The 19,530-nt window shown below is 49.5% G+C and overlaps 1 protein-coding gene across 1 annotated transcript in view; it reads right to left on the bottom strand.

Moving 5' to 3' along the window:
• Positions 1-18,462, bottom strand: part of LOC135988953 (zinc finger protein 850-like) — a 63,703-nt gene extending 45,241 nt beyond the window's left edge. Inside the window, 6 exon segments of the mRNA XM_065635362.1 lie at positions 15,043-15,466; positions 15,468-15,915; positions 16,098-16,220; positions 16,861-16,969; positions 17,608-17,758; positions 17,929-18,462. Coding sequence (XP_065491434.1) covers positions 15,043-15,466; positions 15,468-15,901 — 858 coding nt within the window. The 5' untranslated portion in view covers positions 15,902-15,915; positions 16,098-16,220; positions 16,861-16,969; positions 17,608-17,758; positions 17,929-18,462.
• Between the last annotated feature and the right edge of the window lie 1,068 nt (positions 18,463-19,530).

The following is a 19,530-nucleotide window of genomic DNA, read 5'->3' as shown; positions in this document are numbered from 1 at the left end:
ATGTAAATGAACTGGGTTGTAAAACGACTTCACAGTGACATGAGGTGGTGGTGTGTACCAAAACCTTCAGTGCATCCATCCCACCCTCCAGAGGATGTCGCGAGATTGATCAGCCTGTGGAGTGGTGATATCTTACTGTTTGAGCCAGCACTGGGCCCTTGTGGCCAAGAAGGCAAATGGCATCCTGGGGTAGATTAGAAGGGCAGTGGTCAGTAGGTCAGAGAGGTTCTTCTGCCCCTCTGCTCTGCCCTGGTGAGTCCGCATCTGGAATATTGTGTCCGGTTCTCAACCCTTCAGTTCCAGAAGGACAGGGAACTGCTGGAGAGAGTCCAGCACAGCCACGAAGACGCTGAAGGGAGTGGAGCATCTCCCGTGTGAGGAAAGGCTGAGGAACTGGGGCTCTTGACCTGGAGAAGAGGAGACTGAGGGGTGACCTCACTCCTGGGGATCAATATGGAAAGGGGGAGTGTCAGGAGGATGGAGTCAGGCTCTTCTGGGTGACAGCCAGTGATAGGACAAGGGGCAATGGGTGCAAACTGGAACACAAGAGGTTCCACTTAAATTTGAGAAGAAACTTCTTCCCAGTGAGGGTGACGGAACAGTGGCCCAGGCTGCCCAGGGAGGTTGTGGAGTCTCCTTCTCTGCAGACATTCCAACCCGCCTGGACACCTTCCTGTGTAACCTCATCTGGGTGTTCCTGCTCCGGCGGGGGGATTGGGCTGGATGAGCTTCCAAGGTCCCTTCCAATCCCTGACATTCTGGGATTCTGGGATTCTGTCTCTCTCTCTCTCTGATATCTTAGTTTTCCTTCTCTCTCTCTCTTTTCCTTTTTCTTGAACATAAAAAACAATATCATTGTAAGTTCTGCTGCTAACATCTTGTTAAGTTTTGCATTATAGTTACAAATTGTTGCCAATCCACCATTTTTAGAAGGACTTTGCTGTCAATGTATTAATAAGTTTTGTGATGTTATAACATGCTTTGCCAACTCATTAATCACTGTAATTTTAATTCTACCACATGCTTTTAGTAAATTCATAACTGAATTTGACCTCCGGAGCGATCGTCTGTCATTCACTTCATATTACCGTGCAGAAATACCCAGAGTTAACTCACACCTGATGTCACCTGGTGAGGCAGGGTGTGTGTCACGTTCTGAGTTAACTCATCCCTCATCCCATCTGCTGGGATGGGACAACCTCCTAAAAATATTAACAGGAACCAAAAAAAGTCTATGTACAGCTAAGTATGAAGTTTCAGTTTTGACCATGTTATGGTGAGAGGGTCTCCCCATTCCAAAGGATTAAGACCTCCTGCGCAATAAACTGTTCTTTGGGTTAGGAACCAAGGGGCACAGTGGTCACCCGTAGCTAAGAATAGCCCTGGTTCCCAATGTCCCTTGGCTTCTTTTTCACTGAGTAGTATTTGCTTGCCACCCGACAATGATACCCTCCATGTATATTCTTTTCCTCCTCTATCCCATTAAACTGTCTTCATCTCAGTGCATGAGTTTTACGCAGATCACTGGATGAGCCCAATTTAATTTCATGTTAATCATTTAGATTAAATAAGTACATTTTAAATAGGATGAATTGCTTAGAATTATAAGGTTGTGATTTTTCATATACTGTCCGCTTCGTGTTAACTAGTATCTATATGAACCAGCATGCAGTAGCTACATGAGCCAGCAGTGTGCCCAGGTGGCCAAAACGGCTAACAGCATCCTGGGGTGCATCAAGAATGGTGTGGCCAGCAGGACTAGGGAAGTGATCATCCCCCTGGACTGGGCACTGGTGGGGCCCGACCTCCAATCCTGTGTTCAGTTTTGGGCCCCTGACTACAAGAAAGACCTTGAGTTGCTGGAGCGAGTTCAGAGAAGTGGTGGAGTTGCCATTCCTGGAGGTGTTTAACAGACATATAGATGAGACTCTTAGGGACATGGATTACTGCTACTTTTAGGTTATGGTTGGATTCCATGACCGTAATGGTCTCTTCTAACCAAAAGGATTCTATGATTCTATATTTGCTGAAATCTTCAACTGTATGTTGTAAAGTTCTGCTCATATTCATCAAACTTGTGTCTACCTGAGCAAAACAAAGCAGCTACAAAAGGTCAACCTGCACAATAAGGTCTGATTTATACCATCTAAAGCAAAACAGGATCCACTTGAGCCAAATAACAGCTTCAAGGCCAGCATGAAGCAGCTACAGACTATCAACAAAGTCTGCAGCAAAAGAAGATAAGGGTCTGCCTGAAGACAGTGAAAGAATCCAATGAGAAACAAGAAGACCCCAGACTCAAATATTACTATTGGATTGAATCATCACATGAGAGGCAGGTAAATAGTCTGTCAGGGTGCAATTACCCAGAGAATTCTATGCTGGGCTCGGCAGCTCTGTGAAGGCACCCAGCTCGAGCCAACCCTGCTGCTGGACCACTCCATTCAATTGTTGATTTCTATGAGCTTCAATGCCTGAGAGTTGGTTTCGAGAGACCTGGGATCCAGGCTTTGGAGTGACCTGGCACCAGGCCCCTTGAGGGGAGGTAATGATACAGGTAATTAACTAATTAACACTTAACTAATTAATACTTAGAGAACTAACACTTAAGGAGCTAACACTTAGAGAGCAAACCGTTAACCCACAACACTTAGATCCCTTAACCCACATTACAATTGCCTAGCTTTGCTTAGCTTTGTGTAACTTCTTGTAAGAAAAACAAAAGTTCGCTGAGGACTTTACAGGCCTTGCAGAGAGGCAAAATCTTGGGTTCATCCTCGGTGCATCCTTGGGTGAATTAGATAACCGAAACTTGGGCACAGCACAGGAGATACGCCAGTTCTAACCAACTCAGCAGTCTGAGTCCCAGCCAACTCAGCACACCAGGCCAGAGGTGAACGTGTACAGAGAAGACGACCCCAGTTCACGGTCACTGCGCAGGCGCAACCAGGAGGGGCCGAAGGTGGAGACTGTGGAAATGATTTCCCGGAACTCATTGTAATAAGAACCGCCTTCTCGGGGACAGGTTATGAATATGTATAGGCGTTCCTAGAACTTTCATGAATGTGTAACACTTTGCAGCATTTAACTAAGCTCACAACTACTGGAAATTTGCACACGTCTTAGGTGGAAATCATTCCCCCGTGTGTCCAGCGCTGAAATAAACATACCTGCTTTACAATCTTACAGGTTGCAAAGTCATTTCCGCGCCTCAGTAAAGTGGATGAGATGCAGGATGATGAAACTTTGAAATCCTAGCCAAGCGATACAAAGAATCAGGTGATGTCATAGGGGAGTAATTTAGGGTTCTGCTCACTGCAGAACGTTTAGATTTCTTAAAGAGAAGTGTGACTTGAAAGAGTTCAGTGGCAAGTTAACTCTGTTATTTACCGCATGGGGGAAATACGCCAAGCCAAACGCTTCTTACCTTTTCTCAGGAGCCTGTACCGGTTCATGAGGCAAACCTTCAGGTGCCTTCCCTCCCTGATAACCATTCACTCTGGAGTCTGTGTCTTGGAGCTCCACAGACAAACCCTCAGGCGAGGCCTGTATCCGTCACGGTGCAAACTTTCAGGATTCTTCTCTCCCTGATAATCATTTGGTCCAGAGTCTGTATTTTAAAGCTCCAAAGGCAGACTTTCATGGGAGGCCTGTACCGTTCGCAAAAGCGAACTTTCAGGCATTCCCTCCTGATAGCTCTGGAGTCTATGTTGAAAGCAAGGCCTGATACCCATATGCAGAGCAGACTTTCAGGAAACAAAATTCTCAGGAAAAAAAATTTAATGGAGTAGAATAGCAGGAGGGCTGGCTCAAGCTGGGTACCTGCACCGAGGTCCCACCAAACATAGAAAACTGCAAACTTTCATATCTTTGCACACCATTCATACCATGATGCAGTCCAACGGCAGTATTTCACTTTGCGGTCTTCTTGCTTCTCATTGGATCTTTTTTGCTGATTCCACATGGGCCTTTATTTTGTTCAGCTGTAGACATTGTTCATGGCCTTGCAGGTACTGTTTTGTCTCAATAAATCCTTTCTTCTCAGCAAAGTGCAAATTAGGGTTCATTTTGCAGATGTCTGTTATGTCTCTGCATTAGCCTTGCATCATTGTTTTTCCCAGCAAAGTGCTAGACCTTATCTTGCAAGTGTTCAATGTAGTTTGTAGTTGCTTTTGGGAAATATGAGCAGAACTTTACAGCTTAAAATTTTAGCAAATCCAGCTTACCAAGTAATATGTAGCAAAGAGTACATTAAAAATCATAAAACCTTATCTTTCTAAATAATCCATTACATTTGGTGTGCACCTTCTTAAGCTAAAAGATTAATATTTAACTTGAATACAGCTCATCTACTGACCTGTGAGCAGTAAAACCATTGCCACACAGCTCACTTATTTAGCAGGGAGAGCTCAAAGTGGGCTCATCCAGGCTGTTGTATTTGTAGAATGAAGTGGTTGACCCGTAGTCAAATTACACATAGTAGGAAAAGTCTGCACGAGACTCCCTGCGCCCACAAGCCACCAGCATTCAGTTGCCGTTCTGCTTCCCTGTGGGTCTCCTGGAAGGAGTTCTTAGCCTGGCTGCACCTCAGGCCCTTCCCTCCTCTGGAGCCTGGACCAAACTGCTCTGGTTTGGCTGGGGGGTGTCGAGTGCACGCGCCACAGGCACGTGGCTCCTCCTTCTGATACGCCCAGCATGGCACAAAGGGAAAAGCTGAGACCCTTCCAGATGGCCTGAAACTTGGCAAATTTTCGCAATCACCCCCCCAGGCTTTTCTATCTTTTTGCAGTAACACCTCTGTAAAAGGTAAAAGAAAAATTACGCAATCATCAGGCAACCCAGAGGGCTATAAAAGGCTCGCCTAAACCAGCACTGGCAGGGAACCCACCATCCTGAGGACTCTTCCACCCACCAGCCTTGCCACAGGAACTGGACCAGCCATCTGAGGACGCTGGGTCCCGAACTACAAACACCAGCCTGCTTGTCTCAGGACATGGAGGCCACATACCACTGGGCCCAGACTACACGTCCCATCATCCACACTGCGGAGCCTTAAGAGGGGCGGGATCCCTCACTTTCTTTCTTCCTTTCTATTTTTTCTCATCCTTCTTGCCTTCTCTTTTTTTTTCCTATATCCCTATATCTTTTCCTCTCCTTCTGTGAGTGGTGTAATAACATAAGGCTTACAATCCTACGTGTGCTGCAAACTCCTTTATGTAAATCCTTTTCCTGTTAAACTATTCACTAATTAGGCTTAAGTAAGTTAAATCTTCCTTCCACCGAAACTGCTTTATTTTCCTCAAGTAGACACAAGTTTGGTGAATGTGAACAGGACTTCACAATACACTGGGTCTCCAGCACCCTCCTGTCTCATTGTCGCTTAGAGGCGCATTAGCCTCTGTTCCAACAAAAGGTTGCACCTCCCGACTCTTGGGATCCACACCCATGGTCAACTTCTGACTTTGGGCAACACGAGGGAGCTTCCCCAGTTGTGCTAACACAATCTCTTGTTCTAAAAAACATGTCCGCTCTCTCCCTCACCGTATCTCCGCTTTCAAACAATCTATTTCTTGTTGTCACACCTCTCCAACTTTTTACAGTATTTGCGCCGCTATCGTACCTGCTTTAAGCTGGCAAACAGGATGACAAAGAGAACAGCACAAAGAACAGCACATGTGGCTACGGCCACTCAGTGACTGAACCACCTCTCTTCTGTGCCCCAATTGTGGACAGAATGGTGTGGAAGGATCACAGCTGTACCTCTGAGCCCATCCTGCCGGCACCTTCCTTGCAGCAATTGCCAGACATGGCTGATCCCCCTGAGCCAGCACTTCTCCAGGCTGAACACCCCAGCTCCCCCAGTTGAGGATCCCCCCCCTCAGCCTGCTGGCCACGCTCCTCCTGATCCAGCCCAGGACACCTTTGCTCATGGCCAACTTGGTGCCCACCAGGACCTTCTCTGCCGAGCTGCTTTCCAGCCGGGTGGCCCCGGCCTGGGCTGGTGCCTGGGATGGTTCCTCCCCAGGGCACGAATCTGCACTCGTTGGACTTCATGAGGTTCCTGTCACCCTATTTCTCCATCCCACTGTTGTAGAGTAAGTTTAATCAAACTAATGTTTTAAGTGCATTCTATTATTTTAGCTGTATTCTTTTGTTTGAATACCCTATTTTAGCATGAGTAGCCAAACTTAGCATGAGCAGCCAGGCTCGCTGGAATTGCAGGCCACATAGTGTGGGCTTATCTTGACCTGGTTGCTTGGTGATGGAGGGGGTCTTGAAGACCAGTGTCAGAGATAAAGAGGAAACACTGTCAGAAGAGGCTGAAAACCATCTAGATGAGAACAGTAAAAAAGCTGCATGGAGGATGGAGAAGGAGAGTCCAAAAAGAAAAAAAAAAGAAGCCCCAGACCCAGAATTACCATTGCAACGAAAGGCGCATGGACAGCATGTGAAGGACACTTGAGGAGCAGGTGCAGAGATTGTGAGGGTTTAAAAGCCTCTTTTGTCTCACAGTCCCTCGCCTTGAGAGGCACCCAGTCCGCAATGTTTCTTTCATGTACCTTTCAATTTTTTTTTTTATTTTATCTTTTGACTCCATTATTTTTTAAGCACAGACATCTGAGACCATGCTACAGGAAAGGTAAGGTCAAGAACAGTTCTTTAACAACACCCAGGTCCCCAGACGCCAGTACACCCAGTGTGGTACCAGCTGAGGCGCGGTAATGACCTTACAACCTATAAGATTGTAAAGCAGGTATGTTTATTTCAGCGCTGGACACACGGGGGAATAATTTCCACCTAAGACGTGTGCAAATTTCCAGTAGCTGTGAGCTTAGTTAAATGCTGTACAGTGTTACATATTCATGAAAGTTCTAGGAACACCTATACACATTCATAACCTGTCCCCGAGAAGGCGGTTCTTATTACAATGAGTTCCGGGAAATCATTTCCACAGTCTCCACCTTTGGCCTCTCTTGGTTGCGCCTGCGCAGTGATCGTGAACCCAGGTCGTCTTCTCTGTACACGTGTCTCTCTTCATAGCCCAAATAAGTTACTTGTTGCTGTATCATCTGAGCTTTCTTCTGTGATACCTGCTATCCTTGGAGCCCCCAAAAGTTCAATAAAATTACGGTCCAGGTTATGCAAGTCTCCTTTGTTCTGGTAGCGATCAAAATATCATCCACATATTGTAGCATCTGTCTTTCATTAGGCGGGGCTTCTCAAGATTCAAGATCTTTAGCAAGCTGATTTCCAAATATTGTCGGGCTGTTCTCAAATCCTTGTGGCAACACCGTCCATGTGAGCTGGGTTTTACGTAAATATTGTCTGGCTGGCTTCACGGAGGGGGAGGCATCTTTTAAATCTAAAACAGTAAACCAAATCAGGGTTAATACAGTCAGAAGGGTGTATGGGTTTGCTACCACTGGGTAGAGATCCTCTGTTATTTTGTTTATAGCTCGTAAGTTCTGAACCATCCGATATGACCCGTCTGGCTTATGGACGGGCAATACAGGGGTGTTATAACTGGACTCACATTCCTTTAATAACCCGATTTGCAGGAATTTCTCTATCACCAGCCGAATTCCCTCCCTGTCTTCCCTTTTCAAAGAGTATTGTTTTATCCTTACCGGTTTTTGTCTTTCTTTGATTTTTACCTCGACAGGTGGAGCATTTTTGGCCCTTCCAGGTACATCAGTAGCCTATACCCCGGGATACACTTGGTTCATGACTTCTTCATTAATCTTGCCTTCTGTGGGAATAGTTGCTAAAAGCAAGCTCATTATTTGCACATATTGCTGATCATTTACCTCCAGAGTAATTTCTCCTTTTTCAAATCTGATTACCGCTCCCATTTGTTCCAAAAGATTTCTCCCCAAAAGAGTTTTCGGGGGATTGGGCATATATAAAAATGAATGCCATTTATGAATGCCTACTTGTTTATCCAATTTGTATTTCAAAGGTTCACAAAACATGCTTTTTCACTTTGGCCAGTGGCTCCCTCTACCTACTATGTAATTGTTACTTATTGGCAATCTACCAAAAATTCCACTTGTTTCTGTTCTTTCCCTGGCTTCATTATAACCCTTCATAATAAGGGTAGAATCCTCAGGTTCCCATCAGTCCTTTTCAAAACTTGCTACTGTCTGATTCCCTCTCTGTCTACTTCCTCTGTACCTTCCCTGACATTCATTTTCCCAATGTACGTTGATCTCTCTCTAAATGCTTTCAAAGCCTTCCAACCTCTTTAGTTCCCTACTCATATTCTTTTGACAATCTTCCTCTTCCCTGTTACTAAATACTCTCCAAGCTTCATCTAACAACGTTTCCAAATTTCTACTTTCTGTTGCTCTCAGTTTCCCTAACTTCCTCCGAATATAATTTGCTGACTGACCTATAAATAATGACACTAACTGCTGTATCCCTACTTCTGAACCCAGATCAAGAGGTGTATGTCTTCTCGTGGTATCTCGCAACTTATCTAGGAATTCTGTGGGGGTTTCTTTTGGCCCTTGCCTGATACTGTACAAGGCTGACCAATTAATCGTTCGTGGGATGGCTCGTTCCATCCCTTTCACCACCCAGTCTCTATATTGGTTTAATAATCCCATGTGTGCTCCCCTATTTGGATCCCAATGGGGATCCTGTAAGGGAAGTAGTTTTTCACATCTCTTCCTGCATCGCCAATTTGCTTAATAGCCAAATCTTGGGTTGTTTTCAATATTAGCTGTTTTTCAGTTTCTGTCATGTGGTCTAATAACAATTGTATATCGTTCCAATCGGGGTTATGTTGTTTGATCAAAAACTGGAAATGCCTGGTGACCCCCACAGTATCACTCCGATAATTCTTGGTTACTGTTTTCCATGTTTCAAGATCAAATGAAGAGAAAGGTACCCTTATTAAGACTGACTCCCCTTCTGGCCCACTGCCTCTCTGAGGGGAGCTTGCAATGTTTCCTTGCTTCAGGTGTGAGAGGATACAGGGCTACCCTGAGAGGTATCCAACTGCCCCCCACGGTCCTGTCCTCCCCCGCCGCTCCGTATTCCTCCCCCCACCTTCGCCGCTTCTAGCAGCGGTTTTTCTATTTTTTTTTTCTTTCTCTCTCTTGCTGCAGTTTAGACACAAGGCAAGGCCACGTGGACGGAGGAGGTTGAGTTTATCTTGCAGCTTGGCACAGGCCTGAAATTTATGTTCAAGCGGTACAGCCCAGGCCTGGGATGTTTCGCTTTCTTTTCTTTTTTGTTTTGTTTTGGTTTTCCATTTAATTCCAGTCATAATACACTTTATATGCAATTCCAATTAGTTCAGCAATAGTTACATTCCATTTACCTTTTACAATTTCTTACAGATGTCAGAAAAACAGCTTATTAAACGTAAGTCCGTTATTTCCATTTTCCTAGATCGAATTCAGTTCATATTCTAGCGGCTTTTAAACCACTTTTAAATACAACCTCTCCCAAGCTCACATCCATCACAACATTTAGTTTGTTGTTTTTTCCATATTTCCGACTAGCACATAAATTCAATACGAATCAAAGTTTAACAACTTAAATCCTTTTCTGGTCTCAAAATTATCAGATAACAATAACAGCAAATTAACTTACAGTACTGTACTTCATCCTATTTTTCCCAAGTTCTGCAGAACAACATTAATTGCCACTACTTGCTATAATCCCACATTCAAGCCACAAGTGAATACAATATTGTTTCAAACTTTCTTTTATCAGGATTCCTCCCTAAGTTACTCTAATGTGTAAGGATGCATCCTAAGGGAAGCAAGGTGGTATTCTAGTATTTTAATGGAACCGGTTCCCATTTTGTTATTATGTCTCTAGTTTTGGAGGGTAAAAAACATATCTGCATATACTTTCTTACACTGTGCGCACTGTAATTTAACTCATGCCACGTGACTTAAATCAAAGTATTTTAAGCTCGTCTTCTGCTTTATACAGATCACAGGCTAAAGCTTACCACCATACTGTAATTACTGTAATTAGTACACACTCACACAGACACGCAGACACTTTTACCGGCTGGTTAACTTTGTGACAGATAGCTATCTCGGTTACTGCTTAGAATGGAATGCATGGAATGCCCGGGCACTTACAAAAGGTAACACACAGTTACAGAATGACTATTACTCCTCAGCAGCTGCAAAACTAAGTCGAGATTCTGCATTACCCTTCACCTCTTTGCTAAAATCATTAGCAGAGGTCCGTCTCCTGGCTCCCGAAACCAGGACACAGAATCTCGGGGTTGCTTCATCCACTGCCGAGATTGCTAACAGCCGATTCTCGGACAGCAGCCCCCACCACTTCCCAGGTACACCACTGCAGAAACCTTGGCCACATGTAAGGCGTCCCACTACGACTTATTGGCTCGCCGCGTTAAAATGCAATTGCAATTTATTGCAACATATCTTATCTGCTGTTAGTCTGTTGGAGGTCTGTCTGCTCCTGCAATGACCAGCTGGGAGAGGAGGTCTTCCGAAAAAAAAAAGCTTCAGGGCGTGCCAAACTCGTCCATGCTCAGCTGTTCATGTGGCCGAGCAGAACTCCGTCCTGCCTGGCTCACCAAAAATGAGGCGTGGTAATGGCCTTACAACCTGTAAGATTGTAAAGCAAGTATGTTTATTTCAGCGCTGGACACACGGGGGAATGATTTCCACCTAAGACGTGTGCAAATTTCCAGTAGTTGTGAGCTTAGTTAAATGCTGTACAGTGTTACATATTCATGAAAGTTCTAGGAACGCCTATACACATTCATAACCTGTCCCCGAGAAGGCGGTTCTTATTACAATGAGTTCCGGGAAATCATTTCCATAGTCTCCACCTTCAGCCCCTCCTGGTTGTGCCTGCGCAGTGATCATGAACCGGGGTCATCTTCTCTGTACACGTTCACCTCTGGCCTGGTGTGCTGAGTTGGCTGGGACTCAGACTGCTGAGTTGGTTAGAACTGGCGTATCTCCTGTGCTGTGCCCAAGTTTCGGTTATCTAATTCACCCAAGGATGCACCAAGGATGCACCCAAGATTTTGTCTCTCTGCAAGGCCTGTAAAGTCATCAGTGAACTTTTGTTTTTCTTACAAGAAGTTGCACAAAGCCAAGCAAAGCTAGGCAATTGTAATGTGGGTTAAGGGATCTAAGTGTTGTGGGTTAACGGTTTGCTCTCTAAGTGTTAGCTCCTTAAGTGTTAGTTCTCTAAGTATTAATTAGTTAAGTGTTAATTAGTTAATTCCCTGTATCACCAGCCACCCCCACCCCCCAGTTTTGTGGGTGCCCGGTGCCAGCCCGTCCTCACTGGGGCCGGACACTGAGGGGGTTGTACCCCCAGCTGTGAGATGGATGGATGAAGCAGGGCAGTGGGGAAAGAGAAAACATTTAATTTGTTAACATTTCAGATGGGAGTGTGCCCCTCTTCCTGCACCTCCATTCCAGCAGGGGGGGAAGGAGGGCCCCCTGGGGGGGTCCCACTGCAGGGAACCCCGCACCGGGCCAGCACTGCTCAGTCACCACCTGGGTGTCCTGGAGAACAACGACAACCTCCAGGACGAGCTGCCCTATGGCTGTGACCATGATTGAGGGGGCAGCTGCACATCTGTGGGGCTCTGTGTCCTGTCCCCTCCATTCCTGGGGACTTGCTCTTGCTCTGTCCCTGCCCGCAGCTCCAGTGGGGGTCCTGCCCATGGGCAGCTCCTCACTGCCCAGCCGGCTGTCCGACAGCCTTGGGAAACCAGGGAGGTCCCAGTTGTTCAAGTGCCACCAGCTGCACCCTTGTGCCGAGACAGGGCTTGAGGAAGGAGCAGAGGGAGCCCAGGGAAGAGGAGCTGCCCCCCGACAGAGAGCCCAGGGAGCCCAGGGAGGACAGCGGGGCCCGTGGGAACAGATGCTCCCTGCATGACAGTCCAGGCTGGACCGGAATATGTTATGCAGGATATGTCAGGCCCTTGTTCTTTCTCTTACCCCAAATTCAAGGAAATAAGTTAGGAATTAAGAGTATAGGATGATATAGTAAGAGAAAAAAAAAAATGCCTGATGCCTCCCTTACTGGTGGAAGCACTCAAAAGTGGGGAAAAGATCAATGGCGACCGGAATTAAGTATAGAGCATTAGGGGTCAGCCACTTGGAACCAGAATGAATGGATCAGGGGTGCTCAAGAACCTGTCTATAACTTAAACCATATCATCCAGTTACAGTCCGTCCTAGAAATTCTTACCAATGTGACTGCTCATGCTCTTGATCTCTTAGCAGATCAAGCCACACGGATGCCAACAGCGATTTTCCAACATGGCGTGGTTCTCGATTACTTGTTAGTCGAAAAAGGGAGAGTCTGTAGTAAACCAAATGATTCTAATTGTTGCTAATGATTGATGACAATGGTCAAGTTGTTAAGCAAATCACCATGGGAATACAAAAGCTAGCCCATGTTCCTGTCCAAAGCTGGAAGAGCTGGGAAGTCAATCCCTCCTCTTGGCTTCCAGGTGCTCTATGGGTTAAACACATTGTTTTTTATATGTTATGTGGTATTGTATTGTTGTTACTCCTTGCCTGTTTGATTCACTGCTTGAAATATGCAATTTATAGCCCCTTCACCGCAGGGTGATGTTATACCAGGCTCAGCCTAAAACCACAGTTATACAGACTCTATCAAATTACGCTCTTTTCCATACTTACCTGGTTTCGCTACTTTCCCGCCACCATGGACAAAGAAGCAACAACCTTTGAGCCATGGGATGGTGTCAGGGACCATATTTTAAGTTAAATGTCTCAAAGTTAAGTTAAATGTCTCTGTCGTGAACGGCCACATAATTTTCTGGACACCCGCCTGGCTACAAGCCACAGGAACCTCCCCAGCTACAGGCAAGACAGGACTTGCCTGGCTACAAGCAATCACCTTCCCCTGCCGAGGCTCACACAGTGCTACACGGGACTGGCGTGCTGGGACTGAGAACATGTGCAGAAGTGCAGACCAGGCAGTACATGCCCAGGAAACAACATCCCAAAATAGCCCCAAAATGCCTTATAAAAGACTGTATGACCACGTAGTACCGTGTGCATGATCTGGAGACCCCCACCACTGACAGGTATTACGTGTGTACCTCTCAGCGACGTAAGGGGTGGTTATTTTGTGACTGACAGATGAGCTGCCTTCCTGAGATGCACTGCCCTGTCTACTAAAGAGAAAACATGGCTGAATCCATCCATGGTGATAAGTACCTCTTGCAAATCTATCCCCACTGCTTGCAAGGTTTCCTCCTCTCCCGTCTCCTTCTCCCTGTCCTATCACTATTTTCTTACCATAACATACAGACAGTCCATTTAGAGAAGTGTTTAATAATTTCCTTAATTAAGAGGAACTTGACCTCATTTGTGTCTTAACCTCACTCTGGGTATAATTAATTAATCTCTTGGGCTTGGGGCTTCCCCAAGCAGACCATAACAGGATTACATGAGTTTATGACCAAAGATTATATCCACACACCCAATTCTTTATATTGCTTGCTGTGCTGGTTTGACTGAAAGCAAGTTAATTTTCTTCATGCAGTTAGAAACCTTTCTTTTTCGTAGCTGGCAGGGTTATTGATTTAATGTAGTTTGAAGAAGGCGATAGCACCCCAGGACAGAGTTAATGTTCTTAATTGCAATTGTCTGAGAGCCAAGGTCTATGAGCTCTGTACCCACAGGTGTGAGGCGGCTGGGAAGGGGGGCATAGATGGGGCAGACCTTGATTGACATCCAGACTGACCAATGAGAATATTCCATGCCATTAGTGTCATGCTTCAGATTTAAGCACAGTCAGGATCCAACGGCTGGCAGCAGATTCAGGATGGAGTTGGGACAGAGGTGGGACACACAAGGATCCATCCTGGTTCTGCTCTGTTTTGGCCAGTTCTGTTTGGGAGTGTCATCAGTTCAGCCTTTTGCCATCCTGCCGAGTTGAAGTGGCCTCTGGGCCTTTCTGCCTTTTGTGAACGTTGATGGTTTGTAGCTGCTTTGTTTTGCTCAAGTAGACACAAGTTTGGTGAATGTGAGTGGTGCTTTACAAGACACAGTTTAAGATTTCCGCAAATTTAGCTACTAAGAAATGCAAAGCGGACAGTATACTAAAAGTCACAGAATCTCACAATTCTAAGTGATTCTTTCTATTTAAAAGGTATTTATTTAAGCTAAATACCTGATACAAACCTTCAACTGGGATGATCCAGTGATCTGTGTAAAACTCAGAGGTGGAGATAAAGACAGCTTAATAGAAGAGGAAAGGAATAACGACAATGATGATGATGATGTAAGAATATACAAAACAAATGATGCACAACACAATCACACACCACACGCTGACCCATGCCCAGTCCGTCCCTGACCCGTGGTCCCCCCAGTCCCCTTCCCCCATTTTCTATACCAAGCATGACACCATATGGTAAGGAATAGCACTTTGGCCACTTTGGGGCAGCTGTCCTGGCTGTGACCCCTCCCAGCTGGCAGGGCACCAGAAGCTGAAAAGTCCTTGATGGCTCAGCAACAACAAAAACATCCATGTATTACAAACATTCTTCTTCTCATCCTCAATTCAAAACACAGCACTATATCAGCTACTAGGAAGAAAATTTACTCTATCCCAAACAAAACCAGGACATCCCCCACAGCCACCCCCAGAGCAGCCCCTGGTGCCCACGGGCCCCTCAGCAGCAGATTCAGGAGTGCTGGGCTGCGGAGGCGGCTGCAGGCTGGGGGTGCCGTGGGTGCGCTGGTGAGCCAGCATGAGCCTCTCCTTCCAAAACCGCTTCTCGCAGACACCGCACTGGAAGGGCTTGGCCTCTGCCTGCCCCCCTGCTGGGGCCAGAACCCCCGTCTCCTGCTGGACACCCTCCAGCACAAGCTCCAGGCCCTGGTGAACACACTGGTGTCTCTTCAGGTGCTTCTTATACCTGAAGCTCATGCCGCAGTCTTTGCAGGTGAAGGGCTTCTCCCTGGTGTGGATATGCTGGTGCATGATGAGGCTCTTCTTGTCTCTGAAGCTCTCACCTCAGTCCTTGCAGGGAAAGGGCTTTTCCCCAGTGTGGCTGCGCTGGTGCCTCAGCAGGCTGTCCCTGCGGACAAAGCTCTTGCCACAGTCAGTTCAAGCAAAGGGCTTCACCCCAGTGTGGATGCGCCGGTGACTCCGCAGGTGTGGCCTTTGGACAAAGCTCTTGCCACAGTTGGTGCAGGTGAAGGGCTTCTCCCCGGTGTGGATACGTTGGTGGGTGATGAGGTCTCCCTTCGCCCTGAAGCTCTTCCCGCAGTCAGTGCAGGCAAAAGGCTTCTCCCCAGTGTGGATGTGCTGGTGACTCAGAAAGTGCTGCCTCTGGATAAAGCTCTTGCCACAGTCGGAGCAGGTGAAGGGTTTCTCTCCGGTGTGGATGTGCTGGTGGTTGACTAAGGTCACCTTCTCCCTGAAGCTCTTGCCACAGTCGCTGCAGGTGAAGGGCTTCTCCCGTGTGGATGCACTGGTGGATAATGAGGGTTGACTTCTTCGCAAAGCTCTTGCTGCAGTCACCACAGGCAAAGGGCTTCTCACCACTGTGCACACGCTGGTGATTTACCAAGTGCTGCTTGTAGATGAAGCTCTTGCCACAGTCAGTGCAGTGGAAGCGATGCTCATGCATGTGGCTCTGCACATGGACATCCAGCCACAGCTGGGTTTTGAAGCTCTGGTTGCACTCGGGGCACATGGGGGGGCTCTTCTTTAATGGCTGGGGGTCTGGAAGGGAGGAGGGACGGGGGAGCCCCAACCCGACCCCCTGGCTCCCACCTGGCTGGCTGCAGGCCGAGCCCCCCTGACACCTCGTGCCAGGGTTTGGCATCCCCGGGAGCAGGGCGGTGGGTTCTGGCAGCCCCTCTGGGACCCGCTCGGTCTCCCTCTGCATCCCGGGGCTGACGGCTGCTGGGGAGGAGAGACCACGGTCAGGGACAGGGACAGGATGGTCAGCTGGGACCCCTCCCCATGGGGAGCAGCATGGCCACCCTGCCAGCCCCACACTCTTCCTGGTGCATGGGGCAACTGCAGCAAGAGGAAAGTGAAACTTGAACCCCACACCAGCCCCATGATCTCCCAATACCCACCTGGCACAGGGCTCTGGTGCCTCTGCTGCTCACTAGGGGCATCTGGACACACGGTGTCTCTTCTCGCTCCATCTCGCAGATGATCTCTGGTTTGTCAGTGGCCCAGCCTGTCTGGGGCACAGACTGAAGCCCCCTCTCCCGCACTGCCGGGACAGCAGCACCGGCCCCCGCACCCACAGCCCCAGCATCCCCCCCACCCCGCTCCTCTCTCCTGCCCCTGCCAGGCTGCGGCTTCAGCCCCCCCGTCCCTGCACCTACAGCCCCTCTCGCCTCGCCCTCGTCACCTCGGCCACTCTCCTGTGGACAGAACCCCTGGGAACAGCTCAAAGCTGTCCCACGGAGGTTTAGACTGGATGTGAGGAAACATTTCTGTACAAAGAGGGTGGTCAAACCCTGGAACAGGCTGCCTGGAGAGGCGGTCGATGCCCCAAGCCTGTCCCTGTTGCAGAGACATTTGGACAATGCCCATAACAACACGCTGCAATTTGTGCTCAGCTCTAAAGTGGTCATGCAGTTTGACTAGATAGATATTGAAGGTCCCTTCCAACTGAAATAGGCTGTTCCATCCCATCCCATCCTATCCCATCCCATCCCATATTCTCTCTCCCAGGACCACTCTCCACAGGAGGCTTCCTGGCAGGGTAAGACCTGCAATTGCAACCGCTACGTCAGCGCTTGGGCACCCCGTTCAAGGGCTCCAGCTCAGTTAAAGAGGTGAATTCCAGCTCAACCCCAGCCCAACATCACCAGAGAGAGTCCTCACCCAGCGAGGCAACCATCTGGTAGTTCTCCAGCAACACCTCCCAGCCCGACAGCTTTGCCCACTCCTCGGGGGAGAAGTAGAGGGCCACGTCCTCAAATGTCACCGACATCTGCAGCAAGAAGCACACCCGGCTCTGCACGCCCCACCGCACGTTTGCTAAACACCTCTGCCGAAATCCTGCTGCTGCCGGGCAGGGACCCACTGGCACCAGGGCTCTGGCATCCCGAGGGCAGCACTGGGGGATCTCAGAGCATCTTTGTCAGGGAAGGGCGAGGGCAGAAGGGAGGCGGTGGCACAGCCGGGTGGCACAGCAAGGTCACCAGGGCACTTGGGACTTGCTCAGACTTGCCGCCCTGTGTGGCGGGACACCCCACCAGCTCTGCTGGGAGAGGGGCAAAGATCAGAGGCGCAGAGGCAGGTTTGCTCTGCTTGTGCTAGATTAGGGACCTATGCCAGAGCAGCTGAGTCTGTGCCCTGTCTCCCCATCATACGAGAGCACCCTCTAGGGCTGGGCACAGCACCGTGACACAAGGTCTGGCCCTGCCCATGGTGCGGCTCATTGGGCAGGAATGGGAACACCCTGTACCATGCCAGGTTTCAAATAATGTCTCTCCCACACTGCTCTTTGCCAACCAGACTGTCAATCTGGCTGGTCCCGCGGGTGTTTTGCTGTTGCTGCAGCACAGCACCAACCATGGCAATCCCAGCACGCCGTGTCCCCAGAGCCGGGGCCGTGCCTGACCCCACCTTGCCGCAGCAGCCTGGAGCCCGGCGCGTCGCTGCTCTCGGCGGGAGATGGAGCCCGTGCAGGTATTGATCCGGGAAGAGGGAGGCGGGATGCTCCGGATTCCACAGGAGATGCCTGGCCCGTCACCAGCACAGTGAGGACAGATGGTCCCTGCAAGCACAACATTTTCAATAAGAAATCAGGGGCACAAGTTCACTCACCTGCCCACAGCTGCCTTCCCTGCACCCAGAGAGTGTTGCCCACCGACCCAGCCAGCTTGCGGTAAAGGCGAGAAAGAGCCACGAAAAAGAAAGGGTTTGGAGGCCCCCGAGTGGCCGAACCTTCCTCCCCTGCCCCCCAGCGGCAGCAGGCAGATGTGCAGGGGTGTCCCGGGGCTCTGAGCAGCCGGCCCGGCCCCAGCCCAGCCCTTCCCAGCGCCGGTGCCGCCAGGGCCGGATCCAGGGGGGCCCGGGCGGGTGGGCCACGGAGCAGCGTGTCCGCGTTGCACGGGGGCCACGGGGCGAGGCGGGGAAAGGCCGGAGCGCCGGGGGGAGCCGGGCCCTAAGGGGAGTCCGGGGGGGGCCGGCAGGGCTGGGGGGCGGCCGGCGGAGGGGAGAGCACGGGAGAGGCCGTCGGGGCCGGGGTCCCCTCCCGGGGCCGCCCGGCGGGGGATGCCCGCGGCCGGGGAGCGCCGGGACCCCGCGGGGGGGCAGCGCCCATCCCCGTGCCGCGGGCCCGCCGCCCGCCGCCCCTACCTGCGCCGGGGCCGCGCCGCCAGCCCGGCACGGACAAAGGCGGCGCCGGGAGCCGCCGGCAGCGTCAGCCCGGGAGGGCCGCCCGCCGCCGCTGCAGCACGGGAGCTGGAGTCCTGCCGCTCCGCCCCGCCCCGCCCCGCTCCGCTCGGCTCGGGGGGGCGGGCACCGGGGAGCACCGCTGTGGCCTGGTGGCCCCTGGCCCTGCCCCGCAGCCCTGGCCCCGCGGGGCCCCTGGCAGGGAGTCCCGGCACCGGGGGCACCGGCACACGGCGGGACGCGCGGGGGCAGAGCGGGCGGGGGGCAGTCGGGGCGCTGCGGTGTCGCTGGGCTGCTGGCAGAAACTCGGATGGAGATAAACACAGTTTAATACAACAAAATACTACCACACTCCTAGTAAATATATATATAAAATAGAAATAAAAGACACTCCAGGCAATTCCTCATGACCGTGCTGAGCAGTCAGTCCCAGGAAACAGCACCTGGTCCCAAAGCCGATCCGTGGGGCACAAGAGAGAGGAAAAAGGCAGAAAGGCTCAGAGGCCTCTGTAAAATGGCAAAATCCGGACTAAACGTCCCGCAATGAACTCCCCCAGCTCCAAGCAATTAAAAACATAAACTCTGTGCTGAGGTGTTATCTCTTGTTCTCAAACTAAGTCCAAATAATGACCATGCTAGCTATGAAAAAGAAAGGTTTTTAACTGCATGAAGATAATGAACCCATTTTCAGTCAGACCAGCACAATCACTCAACAGAGTTTGATGGCAAGGTTCACTCTAGTGCTTCCTGCATGGGGGAAATATGCCAAGGAGAATCGGGTGAGAGCTGTTTAGAGTGATTTATAGAGGGACAGGAGATGTGGAAGGGCAGAGGGAGGCCCTCCCGTTGAGTCACCAGGTTCAGAATGGAAGTCCTTGCTCTCTAAACTCCTTCTGAGAGAGGAGTCCAGGTGCTGCTGGTTCCAAACTTAGACCCAGACTTGATCAATGGTTCGTCTCCAACAGACCTGAAGGCTATAGGGAAAACAGGGAAGGGAGTCTATGAGTTTATGGCCAAAGTATTATATTGTTGATAGTCCATAGCATCTTTGTGTTGGCCTTGAAGACAGGAATTTGCGTTACTCTCTCACCTTTCTCCAAAAGAGAGGGACCTGGAAAAGTTCGAGAAGTGGGTCCATGCAAACCTCATGAG

Source organism: Caloenas nicobarica, chromosome 1, assembly GCF_036013445.1.
Source record: "Caloenas nicobarica isolate bCalNic1 chromosome 1, bCalNic1.hap1, whole genome shotgun sequence".
Classification (NCBI taxonomy): Eukaryota; Metazoa; Chordata; class Aves; order Columbiformes; family Columbidae; genus Caloenas; species Caloenas nicobarica.
Note: the sequence above shows the minus strand (reverse complement) of the source record. Positions and strands in the feature narration are given on the sequence as shown.